The sequence below is a fragment of the Podarcis cretensis genome (genome assembly GCF_951804945.1).
Source record: "Podarcis cretensis genome assembly, chromosome: 5".
Lineage (NCBI taxonomy): Eukaryota > Metazoa > Chordata > Lepidosauria > Squamata > Lacertidae > Podarcis > Podarcis cretensis.
The window spans coordinates 37965043-37981319 of NC_137174.1; the positions used below are offsets into that span (position 1 = coordinate 37965043).

Below are 16277 nucleotides of genomic sequence, written 5' to 3' on the forward strand. Positions count from 1 at the left end.
AGTGAAATCTTCAATGATACATTATGCAACAGATATGGGTCATAACAAAGAAATGCAGGCATGGGAACAATTGTGGAAAATGGATATAAACTTTATAACATGTTATGGTTTAAGAAAAAATTATATGAACATGTTATATAGATGGTAAATAACACCTAGTAGACTGGCAAAAATGTAGTGGTCTTGTATTAAGGTTAAAGTTTACTAGGAAATGATTTATAATGAATTGAAAAAGATGTTTAAGATAACATTTGTTTAAAAAATCAGAAGCTTTTTTCTTAGGGATTTTGAGATCAGAATTACCTAAACAATAAATAAATTTATTTATGTATACAACTACCATTGCAAGAATGATATTTGCCCAAAAATGAAGGAGTAAGAAGTCCCAACAAAAGAAGAATGGTTACAGAAGCTAATGGAATATGCAGAAATGGCAAAACTTACCAGAAGAATAAGAAATCAAGATAACAAACTTTGAATAAGGAATGGAAATCGTTTGTTGAATTACAAATTGCAAAGTAAGACATTAGCAAGATTATTGTAAAAACTTGCAGTTTCTAAAACATATAGGAAATGGATGAGAAAAGGAATAGAGTTAATTTGGATATGCAGGAAAAAAGAAAGAACACATTTATGGAACCACAGAAAGAGGGGGTGGAAGTTGAATATTTATATATAAGAATTGTTTCCTTTTTTGCTGAAATGTTTATTTGTTATAAATTAAAATCAGATTTCTTTTTAAAAAAGAATGTTCTTTTTTTGCTTTCTTTCCTAATATACTGATTGGTGAAAATATATGTACTGTACATAACATTACAAATTTATTTCACAGGTTATTTTTGATCCCTCCAGAAGGGGGCAATATAAGGCTGTTTTGATTGATTGAAGTCCTGAATGAAAAAGAAACAAAAAATTGACAGGAGTATACCGGCTGATGGCATGTGGAAAGAAGTTCGTTTCAAAAGGGAGAACATTGCTATGTTTTATTGCAAAAGTTATATTAACTTTTCACATCAATAGCAAAACGAGGGGGGGGGAGTTCTGTGCGTTACATTCATATTTCTTTCCCGACTTTAATTCATATGCAAAAAGATTCACACCTCTTTATCAACCACCATACTTAGCAAATTCCTTACTTTGCACTGCCAGAATTCACAAGTTGGTACCAGTTTTTTCTAATACCACAGGAATGGTGGGTGTCAGCTTACACAAACCCTCCCCCTACTTAGCCTTTAGTAACTAACTCTCTCTAATACCACAGGGAGTCAGTTTACACAAATCTCTCCCCCCCCCCTTAGCCTTTAGTAACTAAACTCGTCATAGATCCACCCATCAGCTGCACTTTACTGTAACAGAGGCATTTCCAGCCTCCTCCTGCTGGCACTTCAGACTGGAGGCTGCAGAGAGTCTGAAGTACACATTTCTTCGAAAACGGCTGCAGTTTAAAAAACACTGAAAACTATGCTTCGGGTAATTGTGGAATCTGCTTCCAATATCCCTAGACATAAATTTGGAAAACCAGATCCTATCGTGTCCGTTATTTTTAAAGGTAAGGAAAGCTAACTTGTGAAAGATTATTTTAAGCAAGGATGTTTTTCAATGTGCCAAGATGCCATGATAAAAAGTGTAACAGTTCTGGTAATTTGCAAATGACATACTTCTTTCTGAAGAAAGTAGTAACTTTTGTACAACACAAGTTTTTTTTTAAGAAGTAGGGTGGCATTTTGTGGAGCAGCTCTTTCTAAACTTCTGTATAGGCTTGTTACATCTACACCCAAACATAGATAGAGCCCCTTTTTAGTTTGGATTAATGTATAAGTGAATTTCACCTTAAGAAATTACTTTTTTTGCAACAGCAAATAGTGATTTTGAGTGTTTAGTTCACATCTTCTTTTTAATGGAAACACGGATTTCTTTTCCTGTTTGCCTTAAAATAGATTTTAAAACATTTCGAACATTAATCATCTATGTTGTTAGACTCCTTCCCCCTCCTTGGAGGCTTTTTGCTTTTCAGACTTTGTGCAAAGCAATAAAAGATGAGGGAGAGAAAAAAGGAAGCTCATTTGCATTTGTCCGTAAGTGTGAAACTGACAGATTTATTCCACTTTCCTTTGGTGTAAACTTTGTGGCGAATTTCAGTTTGTGCTACTTCCTATGCCCATAAGTAGATGGTTGTAATGCTGTTATGTTAAGGTCATATAGAGCCGTTTGCCTTATAGCTCATCATATACATTAATCTAGGGTTGCCATGTTTCAAAAAGTAAAAACCAGGACACCCTGAAAGAAGTTGTTGAGCTTTTTTTGATTGACTTGCCTAAGATCCAGGACAAAGCACCACCTTTCGGAAATTCCCCCTGATGTCTGCCTTTGGAATCCCTGTACAGTGGTACCTCGGGTTACATACACTTCAGGTTACATACGCTTCAGGTTACAGACTCTTCTAACCCAGAAATATTACTTCAGGTTAAGAACTTTGCTTCAGGATGAGAACAGAAATCGTGCGGCGGCGGTGCAGCAGCAGTGGGAGGCCCCATTAGCTAAAGTGGTGCTTCAGGTTAAGAACAGTTTCAGGTTAAGAACGGACCTCTGGAACGAATTAAGTACGTAACCAGAGGTACCACTGTAATGTTCGGGAAACTCCGGACGTATAGCTGCCCTAATTGAACAGGACAGTGGCCTGAAGTTTAGATATATTATTCTTGGATGCCTGTGCTGAACTGAAAAGTAGGTTTTTCTGGATGCAAATAACTGCAGGATACTGAGTTTACAATAGACTGAGATTATTTAAATAAGGAAATACAGTGCAATAAGGAAGTTGGTTTGTACCGTAACACTTGAACAACTTATTACTGGAATATTTGAATGGCATTGTGGAAAGGTGTGAACCATAGTTTCCTCTACTCCTAGTTGGGTTGGTTTTTTTTTTTTAAAAAAAAAAAGGTTTCTGTCTACTTCAGGCTTCCTCAAACTCGGCCCTCCAGCTGCTTTTGGCCTACAACTCCCATGATCCCTAGCTAGCAGGACCAGCGGTCAGGGATGATGGGAATTGTAGTCTCAGAACATCTGGAGGGCCGAGGTTGAGGAAGCCTGGTCTGCTTGCCATATTTTAGGATATTCAGCGCAGTCCTTCTGTTCTGCCTTTGCATAAAACTCAAACGGTGGCTTGTGAAACAGGAATTTATGGGTGAATAAATGCAGTAGTTACAAACTGACAGAGCAAGCCTTCTATTCACATTACCATGGGACTTAAGATGTACTACTGCTGTTCAGTTATTTCTAAAAGCTCTTTGAAAGCAATAGAAGGGAACTTATTGGTGTTAGGCCTGGGGCTAGGGCAAAGTTGTGCCATCTATGCGGGTGTGACTAAGGACTGATGTAGTATAGGATGTGGAATGTGCTCCTCCCCTGTTCTTCCCACAACCCACCCACATCTCTCCCCCGGCTATTCCACCAGCATATCAAGGGTGTTCCGCCAGTGTGTGTGTCCTGGTGCATTGCATCTGGCATCCCCCTGGACTTCCGCTGAACCCCACAAGTTCTCAACTTCCGCTGAACCCCACAAGTTCTCAACCAGTAGATCTGCAGCATAGGATTACATCCCCTAAACTACACTTTTGCAGACCTACCTTGGTTTTTCCGATATATCGCTTTGTGAAAAAGCCAAAGGCTGATATATGACATTCATGATTTTTTTATGATTCATTCATGGTTTACACAGTCCATATTTGAGCTTGCTCAAGGTGTATTTACCTTTTAAAAAAACCAAAAACTTAGCTGGCTGCATTTTTGCACGAGGCAGTGTATGGGTAGCTTAATCGTAGGATGGGGTCAAATGATATATTGCACGTTATCAGTACAAAAAGTAGCTTACCTTGGTGGCAGGGCTGGGAGGGGTGTAGGGTGTGTTAGGTGATAAAAACCACATGGGGTAAGGATTAAAGACATCCTCTCTGTCCCAGTCTAATTCTCTCTGTCTGCCTGTTGGCCTGCCTAAAAACAGGTAAAAATAAATACACAGGAACATAAAGATAATAATAATAATAATAATAATAATAATAATAATAATAATAATTTTTTATTTATACCCCGCCCTCCCCAGCCAAGGCCGGGCTCAGAGCGGCTTACAAGCAATAATAAAAACAAGATGAATGATTACAACTTAAAAACAAAAATAAAATACAACATTAAAATATTGGAACATTAAAATATTAGAATGTAGCCTCATCGCAAGAGGAGAAGGAAAAGAAAAAAGAAAGAGCGGGAGGGAGGGAATCAAATTGGTTCAAAGCCAAAGGCCAGGCGGAACAACTCTGTCTTACAGGCCCTGCGGAAAGAAATCAGATCCTGCAGGGCCCTGGTCTCATGAGGCAGAGCGTTCCACCAGGCAGGAGCCAGAGTTGAAAAGGCCCTGGCTCTGGTTGAAGCCAATCTAACTTCCTTAGGGCCTGGGACCACTAGGGTGTTGTTATTTATGGACCTTGAGGCTCTCCGTGGGGCATACCCCATACTGAGTCAGACCATTGGTCTATCTGGATTAGTAATGGATGTGGGTCGCGCTGTGGCCTAAAGCACTGAGCCTCTTGGGTTTGCCAATCAGAAGGTTGGTGGTTCGAATCCCTGTGACGGAGTGAGCTCCCATTGCTCTGTCTCAGCTCCTGCCAACCTAGCAGTTCGAAAGCACGCCAGTGCAAGTAGATAAATAGGTACAGCTGCTGTGGGAAGGTAAACGGTGTTTCTATGCACTCTGGTTTCCATCACGGTGTTCCGTTGCACCAGAAGTGGTTTAGTCATGCTGGCCACATGACCTGGAAAGCTGTCTGTGGACAAATGCCGCCTCCCTTGGCCTGAAAGTAGAGATGAGCACCACAACCCCATAGTCGTCTTTGACTGGGCATAACTGTCCAGGGGTCCTTTACCTTTTTTCACCTTTACCTAGTAATGACCACACTGACTGGTGTCAGCTCTCCAGGGTTTCAGGCGGGGGACCTTCCCAGCCCTACCTGCAGATGCCTGAGATTGATCCTTAGACCTTCTACATACAATGCAAATGTCCTATAGCTGAATCTGCAGCAAAAGATAGAATTTGACCTCTAAAAGGGCCCCTGTCCAGTACATAATATTTCATTTTTAAATTACCTTCCTAGCAGTAGTGTAGCAGAGCCTCCACTTCTTCCATCAAGGTCATCTCTTGAGGCACCATGTGCAAATCCTCTCCATGCCAAATAAGTTTTTTCTCTCACATACAAATCTACCAAACGAACTAAGCAGGGAAAGACGTATGTTATATTATCGTGCATGGCTAAGGGTTAAGCCGCCACCTTTTGGTTTATTTTAAAATCCAAAATCCCTTCATTACGGACAGCCAAAGGGTCACAAAATAGCGAGCAAGCATTGGAGCCCACCAGAACTCATAAGGCTGAATGTTGAAGTTGGTGTGTGAGCGAGTAAGAGAGACAAAGCAGCTTGATATTGAAGCCGTGATTGTCTGTATTAGTCACAACTTCATTTTTACTCTTTAAACCTAGAAAGAATGTAGTTGTTGGGGGGCACGGCTATGAGGACTGGTTCCTATGACCCCTGGTTTTTTTTTTGAAGATTCACAGAAGTTCCACAATGCAAAACTAAATACCGTATTTTTCGCCCCATAGGACGCACCGGCCCATAGGACGCACCTAGTTTTTTTGGGGGGGAAATAAAGGGAAAAAATTATTTCCCCCCCCCAGGTGCTCTGCGCTAATCCCGAAGTTTGGGGCATGCGGAGTTCAGCGCGCCCCAAGCTTCTGGGTGCCGGCAAGGTCTCCGCTAGCCTTGGGAAAGCCGCAAGGCTCTCCCACGGCTAGCGGAGCGCTGCACTAATCCCGAAGCTTGGGGCGTGCGGAGCTCAGCGCGCCCCAAGCTTCTGGGTGCCGGCAAGGTCTCCGCTAGCCGTGGGAGAGCCACGCGACTCTCCCACGGCTAGCGGAGCGTTGCGCTAATCCCGAAGCTTGGGGCGTGCGGAGCTCAGCGCGCCCCAAGCTTCTGGGTGCCGGCAAGGTCTCCGCTAGCCGTGGGAGAGCCACGCGACTCTCCCACGGCTAGCGGAGCGTTGCGCTAATCCCGAAGCTTGGGGCGTGCGGAGCTCAGCGCGCCCCAAGCTTCTGGGTGCCGGCAAGGTCTCCGCTAGCCGTGGGAGAGCCACGCGACTCTCCCACGGCTAGCGGAGCGTTGCGCTAATCCCGAAGCTTGGGGCGTGCGGAGCTCAGTGCGCCCCAAGCTTCTGGGTGCAGGCAAGCTCTCCGCTAGCCCTGGGAGAGCTGGGTCTCCCATGGCTAGCGGATAGCTTCCTGAAGCCTGGAGAGCGAGAGGGGTCAGTGCGCACCGACCCCCTCGCTCTCCAGGCTTCAGCGAAAGCCTGCATTCGCCCCATAGGATGCACACACATTTCCCCTTCATTTTTGGAGGGGAAAAAGTGTGTCCTATAGGGCGAAAAATACGGTAATTGCTGACGTCTTTCTTTGAGAGACCGCTTGTTCCTTAGTTTTACCAATGCGTAGCCCTGGGGAATGGTCTGTGGGGAATGATGGTAGGACCACAGCCCAGCCAACTTCCTGTGTCAAATGAACATGCCACGCAATTCCCCGATTTCTTCAGTAGATAAATATATGTAGGAAGGCCTGATTTCCTGAGGGCAGGATTTTACTTTTTTTTTAAAGTTCATTTTAAAGCCTTTGAATCATGTCTTCCTCTCTTCTACTTGAACTTTCCCTTGCATGCTCTAATATAGTTTATATAAAAAACATTTTGAGGCAGTGATTCGGTTGTTATATTTAATTGTGTCTTTTTCACCCTGGTTGAATGCAATGAAAGATAGATATGCAGGTTTTATATTATTTGTCTTCCTCTACAATTCTGTAGCTGAAGTTAGGATACTTAAAATACAGTCACCAAAAATGTGTTGGCATGTTTATGGGTTTTTCAGCGTTCTTCAAGCCCACAGCCTTAATGAAGTTGAACCATATGCATAAAGTCACAGAATGAGAGACTTTAAGGCCTTCTGGGCTCATGGTGGACCAGGCAGATTACTGACTTTCCACATGGAAATTTGAATCAGATTGTTGGAGAAGAAGTTTAGATAAAAGGGCAAAGGTATATCCTTATGTTTCTTCACCAAATGTCATTTTCTTCTTGAAAATGTTAAGTGAATAGCTTCAATAGAGAGGGAAAGCAGCAAAGTAGTCCAAAGATGCAGTAATTCTAGAGCCTCTAAGGGCCTGGGATGTGGGTGGTATTTACAGGATCAGAGCCAAACGTAAGTGTGAGTAGAAGGAATTCAAGAACAAGCAAAGGAGAGATATTTGGGAACCAGGAGAATATCCCACCAGCAGCAAGCAGGGGGATAGGTTGATCAGCAGAATATTTAGAAACAGTATCATCACAATTCCATCTATTTCTGTTTTTTCTATGTCTTTAGAAATTCTTGTTTTTATCTGTAAACTGCCTTGAATCCCATCAGGGAAGAATGTGGGGTATAAATAAATATGTAATAATAATTCTGATATTAAGACATGAGTGTTGGTGCAGCACAACATTTCGTCTGGGTAGGGGAAGGTTGAATCTCCAAAACTACCCAATAACCACTGAGCAATAGCCTTGGAATGCTAACTGACTGACAGGGGCAAAACCAGAAAAACTGGTAGGGGGAATGGACTAGAGAATCCTGCAGGGGGTCGTGATGGACTGAGTGCAATACTGAAAAGACACACTTCACATTGGTTAAGGTTCTGTTGAAGGTCCTGCTTGCCCTTCTGACTGCCAGGTGATAATGGCAATAGGAATATAGGAAGCATATAGGAACATATACTGAGTTAAACCAAATATGTCCATGGAGGTGCAGGTCAATTCTGTGTCCAGGGCAGCTGTCTACCAGCTCCATCTGGTACGCAGGCTGAGACCTTACATGCCTGCAGACTGTCTTGCCAGAGTGGTGCATGCCCTGGTTATCTCCTACTTGGACTACTGAAATGCACTCTACGTGGGGCTACCTTTGAAGGTGACTCGGAAACTACAACTAATCCAGAATGCGGCAGCTAGACTGTTAACTGGGAGTGGCCACCAAGACCTAAAGGATCTTCACTGGCTTCCAGTATGTTTCCGAGTACATTTCAAAGTGTTGGTGCTGACCTTTAAAGCCCTAAACGGCCTCGGCCCAATATACCTGAAGGAGTGTCTCCACCCCCATTATTCAGCCTGGACATTGAGGTCCTCCTTTGAGGGTCTTCTTCTGGTTCCCTCATTGCGAGGAGTGAAGTTACAGGAAACCAGGCAGAGGGCTTCCTTGGTAGTGGCACCTTCCCTGTGGAACACCCTCCCCTCAGATGTCAAGGAAATAAAGAATTATACAACTTTTAGAAGACATCTAAAGGCAGCCTTGAATTGGGAGGTTTTTTAATGTTTGATGCTTTTATTATGTTTTTAGATATGTTGTAAGTCACCCAGAGTGGCTGGGGAAACCTAGACAGATGTGCAGGGTATAAATAATAACAATAATAATCCCTATTCAAAGCCACGTGCCCCATTTTTCTTCTGCCAGCAAAGTGTTGTAGCCTCCCCCCACCCCACAAGTGTATTTAAAGCAATGGCCATTTATCATGCTGGCTGAGGCTGACCAGAGCTGAAATCTACCAATATATGGAGGGCCACAGCACCCCCAACCCTGAATTATAAAGACGATAACAAAGAATTCTGTATCGCCATGTCCCTTAGCTGCCCTACATAATAAGCCCCTGTCCTTGCCAAAGGAAAATTGCATCCTTGGCTACTGCCGCTTTTTCCATTCATTTCTTCTACATGAAACAATTAGTTTGGACCAATGCCTGATATTACTAAATATATGTTAAAGCACTATGAGCTACAATATAATTCAGTTTAGACTTATAGCATTGTGGTAGATATTTTCCTGTACGAGTTGCAAATTTACAGTTTTTGTGGTCTGGTCTGAGTCATTGTCCTGCATAGTCTTTCTAAAATGATTCCTGTTACAGGAATCTGAGTCAGTTCCCCACTCCCTGCACAAGGGCTAATTGTCATCACTTCCCCCATATATCCAGCAGAGAACTATCGGGAGTACATTAGAGCTGACTGACTCAGTGTTAGACAGAGAAGGGAAGGGGGAACTTGTTGATTTGTGTTCCTCCTCAACACACAGTGCAATCTTGTTCATGCCGACTTGGAAGTCAGCCCCACTATGTTCAGTGGGTCTTACTCTCTGAGACCCGTGTTAGCCTTAATTCAACATGATCCATTAAAGGTTCAGAGATTATGAACACTGTAATGAAGGGATGGGGAACCTGTGCCCCTCCAGTTGTTGCTGGTCTCAGATTCCCAGCTGCCTCAGCCAGTGTGGCTGGTGCTCAGGAAGGTGGGAGTTATAGTTCAACAATTCCTGAAAGTAAAGCAGTTACTGGATCACTCGGTCGCAGTCATTAAAAAACAGCCTTATATCAACTCAGACCATTGGTCAATCTATCTCAGTGTTGTCTCTACGCTGATTGACAGCAGCTCTCCAGGGTTTGGGGCCAGGAGTCTCTCCCAGCCTATCTGAGATGTCAGAGGCTGAACCCAAGGCCTTTTGCCTGCAAGGCAGATGCTCTGTTGCTGAGCTATTGTCCTCCTACAACACTCTGCTGCACCATTGTTTGTGGTGAATGAGGTTAAATCAAGGTGTGTCTTAAACAGCGGCTTCACCACAGACACAGCAGAATGTACACTAACAGAAAATATCTGTTTTGAAAGGTGTGGGGGGAGCTGGCAATATAGTTAGGCCAAAACAACTTTATTGGGAGGCAGGTTTATTATGTACACAAGCACAAAATATTCTGTATAGATTAGCTACCATGGCCAGCAACCAAATAAATCAAGTCAGCCCTCTTGCATTAAAAAAATATATTATTTTAATATATTGTGATTGCTGTTTTATATATCTTCCAATCAGTAAGCACACTTTTGTTTATTTCCAGATGAAAAAAAGAAAACAAAGAAAATTGATAGTGAACTCAACCCTGTTTGGAATGAGGTGACTTTTTTTTATTGGTTCTGTTGTATGTGATAAGGCATAGCATGTGTGACAAAGTTCAGCCCTATTCTCTGTTGCATGACATTATGGAACAAGAAATCACATGTCACAACCGACTGGTCCTGTGATTCTCTGTATCCAGAAACAAAACTTCCACAGTTCCTGCTAAGGGGAGATGTCCAATATCTGGTACACAGTTTCCATATTTCACTTTAGTGGGAGAAGTCCTTGTGCATTCTATCTATGTCTTGTTTCATGGGATTCCAAGTGAGCTTCCATCATGGATCAAGATCGCAACTGCTTAGCTCCATTAATGTTGGAGCATTTGGTGTTCCCAGATCATCCACTGCATTGTCTGCATCTCTAAAGACCTACACAAAGACCTCCCAGTATGTTTCTGAGCACAATTCAAAGTGTTGGTGCTGACCTTTAAAGCCCTAAATGGCCTCAGCCCAGTATACCTGAAGGAGTGTCTCTACCCCCATCGTTCAGCCAAGACACTGAGGTCCAGCTCCGAGGGCCTTCTGGTGGTTCCCTCCCTGCGAGAAGTGAGGTTACAGGGAACCAGGCAGAGGGTCTTCTCATTAGTGGCGCCCACCCTGTGGAACGCCCTCCTATCAGATGTCAAGGAAATAAACAACTATCTGACTTTTAGAAGACATCTGAAGGCAGCCCTGTTTAGGGAAGATTGTAATGTTTGACGGTTTATTGTGCTGTAAATTTTCTGTTCGGAGCCAGCCAGAGTGGCTGGGGAAACCCAGCCAGATGGGTGGCGTATAAATAAATTATTATTATTATTATTATTATTATTATTATTATTATTATTTAAAACCTAGTCTAATATCTTGATTTCTGCTTGCTGAACCCCAAACTACACATATTGTAATGCCATATATGAACCTTAAGACCTTGCTCAACATTAGATGTCAAGGTGCCAGCAGAGGATTATTTTAAGTCTTTTCCAGTCTGTTTGGTTGCTTTTTTTAAAAAAAAAAAAACCAACATACTTTGGATGCATGGTAGGGCAGGGCAACACAAGCTTGTGTGTATTCCTCTGCAGCTGGTTCTTGTCACCTTCCTGTCACCTTCCACTTTATAAATATTAGATAGATTGCAAAACTCCAGCATACTGGGACAGTTTAGCAAAGGTCAGTTAGACTCAGAGCTAATAATAGATAAATCAGTGGGGCTTTCTTAGTCATGCCATAGTGTAGCCCAATCTTGTGCACATCTACTTGGAAGCTGGTTCCATTTCATTCACTATGCATCCCTTTCAATGGGACATAGTCATGACTAACCTTTGGTAGATTATCCCATTGCGCACATGGATGTACATTTGTATACCCCCCCTGAACATATAGCAGTTACACATTTGATATTGTCTGAACTGGCCTGGAGTTCTACAGGCATTTTCAACCTAGATAACTACATGCAAATATAGTCTGCACTTATCTATTTAATTGTGTTACTGATGAAAAATGTTGATTCCTTAAATCTTTTTTTATTGCCTGTTCATTGCATGGTTGTGTTGTTGTTTCAACTTCTAAGGGTTATTCTAATTTTTTTTGCGCAGATTCTTGAGTTTGATTTGAAAGGCATCGCTCTGGATATTTCATCAGTCCTGCAGATTATTGTGAAAGATTTCGAAACTATAGGGCAAAACAAGTATGTTGACTTTTTGAAATTTTGAAGGGGAGGGGTATATTTCTTTTTCAGTGCAATTTGCTTCGTGCAAAAGGTGTCTTTTAAAAACTAATTGCTCTAATTTTGCAGCACATGTGTATGGTTAGATTTGCTAAATTTAAAGGGCTTCAGACATCTTACTGGGTCATTTACTGTTGGCTCTTCTGCCTTGTACTTCAGCTAACCTTTCAGCCGTATTTCTGAACTATGGGAAGACAAGATCTCTGTAAACATAACGTTTTCTTATTCAGCATCCCGACAATACGTTGGGTGTTGCACCCAATGTAACAGTGATGGAGCCCATACTGGAGGGCTTACAATATAATGTCGCAAGGCAACAGTGATGCTGAAAGGTGGCCTCAAGAAAGTATAGGAAGGATGGGTGCGTTCAGGAGAGAGTTAATCTGTAACTGAGAAGTGCCCAGGAAATGAGGCTTGTTCAGGAAAGATTTTGAAGAAGTGAGTTTTGAAGTTGTGGGTGGAGTAGCTGTTCTAATTATAATGCTTTGCAAAAGGCATGAAGCTTGTCAGTGTGTGGCAAGAGGGGTTGGTTAGCCTGTATAATGCCCATTGAAAAGATCTGGAAGAGGGATGAGAAACTGCAATGAGTAGCTTTCTTCTGTAAGTTTTGGGTCACGACTGCAGCTGTGTCCAAGGTATCCAATCAGAGTAGCCCAGGGCATACATCTTATGAATATACTCCAGTGGGATGTTAAATAGCCAAATTGTGTGGAGGACTACAGCCACAGACAGCTACCTTTGCAAAGTGTGTTTCACTATATTTTCCCATTGTTGTGGAGATATGCATGGAGATAATGCTGGAGGCGTCACAGATGTGTTTATGCTTGTGATTTTTATCTCTGAATGCCAGCGTAGGTGTGTGAGACAGTTGGATCTAGTCCTTATGGACACACCCTTTCATTTCAGGATGTCAGAAAGGGAAAGCAAAGTTCTTTTAGAACTTTTACATATTGTACAGTTTTCTTTCTGATTCATGGTGTCAGGGGTTCAGGGAGAGAGGCGCAGAGGAGGGAGGAGACCGAGAGTGAGGGAGAAGGATTCCAGCCTGACGAGGAAGAGGACGACAATGACCCGAGATGGTCCATGAGTCCGTCCAGTGAATCGGAGGATTCCCAAAAGGGAGCCCCCCTGGTCAAGCCAAGGGGAGCCCAAGGGGGAAGCAGTCAGGAGCAGGGAAACGTAGGGGGAACCGCCAGTGGGAGTTGGAGATCGAGACCTGCTTCTCCACCGGAACGGAGTGAAGAGGGTGGAGTTACCAGTGTGTCGGGAGGAACAGAACAAGGAGCAGAGGGGGGAAGGAGATCGGGGCAAGACGTCCTGCCGGAAGGGGCGGAAAGCAGTACCGGGAGCAGTGTGGCTGTTGAAAGGAAGGTCAGGAGCAACGTACGCGCGCCAAGTTCAAATGTGGAGGCGCGCGGAAGTGGGGAGAGCTCTGGGGAGGAGCCTGGTGCTAAAGCACGAAGGAGGGGGCAGCAGGCAGGAGAAGACTCAGCCTCTGGGGAGTCCCGGAAAGAGGGAACACAGGGGGGCAGGAAGACCCTGCGGAAAAGGAAGGAGAGGAAAAGGTGGAGCAGCACAAGCCTCTTAAATTGGTGCAGGGGAGGGACGGACTCAGAGGGGACTTCTAACATCTAAGGGTAACAGATGTGGAGCCACGGAGTTTGGATGTAATGACGACAATGATCTTCAATAAAACCTTTTGTATATAACTTGGACTGGACTTTGGTCTCTTGTGAGCTGGGACCCAGGGTGGCTCTGACAGTAAGTCCCCTCCAAAGAACGCAAAAATTTTTTTTGCAAAGCTCACGAACGGTGACAGCCATGAGTGCGGAGGAGCAGTTGACAGCTCTGCGAACTACAGTTTCCGAACTCACTGCTGCAGTCCTTGCGTCTCAGAAGAAGCATGACGAAATGGAGAAGCGCTGCCAGGACCTGCAAACCAGGTGGGAACGTGCAAGCAGGGAAGGGTTCCCAGGGTCCAGATCAGAAGGGATTGGACTTGGACGGAGGGGGGGCAGCCTAGTCACCCACTTCGATGGGAACCTGAAGCACTACCCCAGTTTCAGAGCAGACGTTTTGTATGCATTGCACTTGCTTCGTCATGACTTTAAAGATGAGGAGGAGAGAGTGGGGTTTATTGTTTCTCACTTGCATGGGCCGGCCAGAGACTGGTTGCGCAATTTGTGGCGTGAAGATGGCCCTGCCCGCCGCGATGCAGATGAATTCATTAAAGCAATGGATGCCTGCTTCCAGTCAACTGTAGATGTGGATCTTGCACGCAGGGAAATTTTTGGATTGCGGCAAGGCAAAGCCACTGTGCGTCAGTACCATTCCAGATTTTTTGCTTTACTGACTGCGCTAAGCTGGGAGAAGGATTGTGCACCTGTGAGGGATTTGTTCTGGGAGGGGCTCAGCGGTCCCATTAAGGATGAACTTGCCAGGGGAGACAGACCCCAGACCCTGGAGGAGCTTGTGCAGAGGGCTTTGGCGATTGGGATAAGGCACGAGGGACGTCCTTGGCACACTGAGGAAGAACGTCAGGTGCGTCCACCAACGAGGACGTCTTCTTTCATCCCCAGGGAGTTCAGTCAGTCACATCCTTCGCCACTGGGAAGGCAGGGGGAGGAGCCCATGGAACTTGGTGGTGCTAAGGCTCAAGCAACAGCCAGAGCCCCAGCTTCCGGTGCAGTAAAGGCACAGCCTCCTAGAGGGACCAGGAAGTGTTACATTTGCGACAGTGCACAGCACATGGCGAAAGAGTGTCCCCAGAGGCTGCAGAAACACACTGCAGCTTTAGCAACTGTTGCAGCAGAAATGATGCAAGCAGAGCAACCTCAGGGAAACGACAGTGCCTGGCTGGAAGCAGAGCTGCTGGGGCTCAGCCAGGCGAATCTGTAGAGCAGTCCCCAGCGCTTTTGCAACGCACAGACCCTTTACCACCCAAGCCAGCGGTGCAGCTCACTGCAACACTTCAGTTGCCGAATGGAACCACCCTGGAAGTCCCCATCACGATTGATTCTGGGAGCAACGCAGATTTTGTGGGGACGCACTTTGTCAAGCAGCATCGCATAGCGCTTCTGCCAGCGACAACACCTCTGAACGTAGTCACGGTGGATGGCAGGAAATTGCTAGGAGGACAAGTTGTGCAACAGACGCCTCCCATGGTGATGAGGATTGGAAATCATCGAGAAGTCATCAGCTTCAATGTCACCCGCCTTTCAGACACGCCTATAGTATTAGGCATGAGTTGGCTGGAGAGACACAGTCCTGCTGTAGCGTGGTACCAACGGCAGATCACCTTTTGCTCATCGTACTGTGCTCAACATTGCATCCAGTCCAGCCAGGAGGAGGGAGCTGAGCAGCAGTTGCAACTTGGCATGGTGCAGGCAGTACCCCGCAAGTACGAGGGGTTCCTGGAGGTTTTCTGCGAGAAGGAAGCTGACCAGTTGCCGCCCCACAGGCCTTATGATTGTGCCATCGACCTGGTGCCAGGGGCGCAGTTGCCGACTGCAAAGCTGTATTCCATGTCTGAGGACGAGATGCAAGAACTCAGGGAGTTCATAGAGCACAATTTGAAGCGCGGATTCATCCGAGAATCGAAAGCGGTGGGGGGCAGTCCTGTTTTCTTTGTAAAGAAAAAGGACACGCCCCAAAAAAGACTCATTGTGGACTATCGATTCATAAACAGTAAGACCAAACCCAAGGCCTTCCCCATGCCCAAGATAGATGATCTCCTGGCAACCGTAAGGAAGGGGAAGATCTTCACCAAATTGGATCTGCGTGGAGCGTATAACCTCATACGCATCCGGGAGGGCGATGAGTGGAAGACGGCCATGTTCACGCCTCTGGGCACGTACGAATACAGAGTGATGCCATTTGGTCTCCAAAATGGATCTCACGTCTTTCAAGCATTTATGCATCACGTGCTGGCGGGACTTCTATACAAGAAATGCGTGTGTTTCCTCGACGACATCCTGATCTTTTCGGAAACGGAGGAGGCCCATGAGAAGGACGTAAAGGAAGTCCTGCAGAGACTACGGGAGAACAAGCTCTACGCCAAGTTAGAGAAGTGCCAGTTTGATGTGACGGACGTGGATTTCCTAGGCTACAAGCTGTCCGACAAGGGGCTGGCCATGGACAGCGCCAAGGTCCGCGCGGTGTTGGACTGGAAGAGCCCTCGCAATCGGAAGGAAGTCCAAAGATTCATCGGCTTCGCCAACTTCTACCGCAAATTCATCAGAGGTTTTGCAAAGGAGACGGCAGCGATCACGGACACTCTCAGTTCCAAGAAAAAGAGGTTCGTGTGGACGGAACAGGCGGAGCGCTCTTTTCAGAAGCTTAAAAGCCTTTTCGCCTCCGAGGAGCAGCTGCTGCACGTGAATCCAGGCAAGCCCATACGAGTAGAGACCGACGCGTCAGACAGAGCGGTTGGAGCCGTACTCCTGCAAGAAGATCCACATGGAAACTGGAGACCCGGTGCCTTTTACTCCAGAAAGCTCAGCAAAGCGGAGCAAAACTACAC

The 16277-nt window shown here is 45.1% G+C and overlaps 1 protein-coding gene across 2 annotated transcripts in view; it reads left to right on the plus strand.

The window, feature by feature from the left end:
- Positions 1 to 1362: 1362 nt before the first annotated feature.
- The window catches only part of MYOF (myoferlin), a 99471-nt gene continuing 84556 nt past the window's right edge, over positions 1363 to 16277 (plus strand). For both annotated transcript variants that reach the window (XM_079976530.1, XM_079976531.1), the window contains exons 1-3: positions 1363 to 1549; positions 9996 to 10051; positions 11625 to 11716. In XM_079976530.1, the coding sequence (XP_079832656.1) occupies positions 1462 to 1549; positions 9996 to 10051; positions 11625 to 11716 (236 nt within the window). In that variant the 5' untranslated portion in view covers positions 1363 to 1461. The remainder of the gene's footprint in view (positions 1550 to 9995; positions 10052 to 11624; positions 11717 to 16277) is intronic.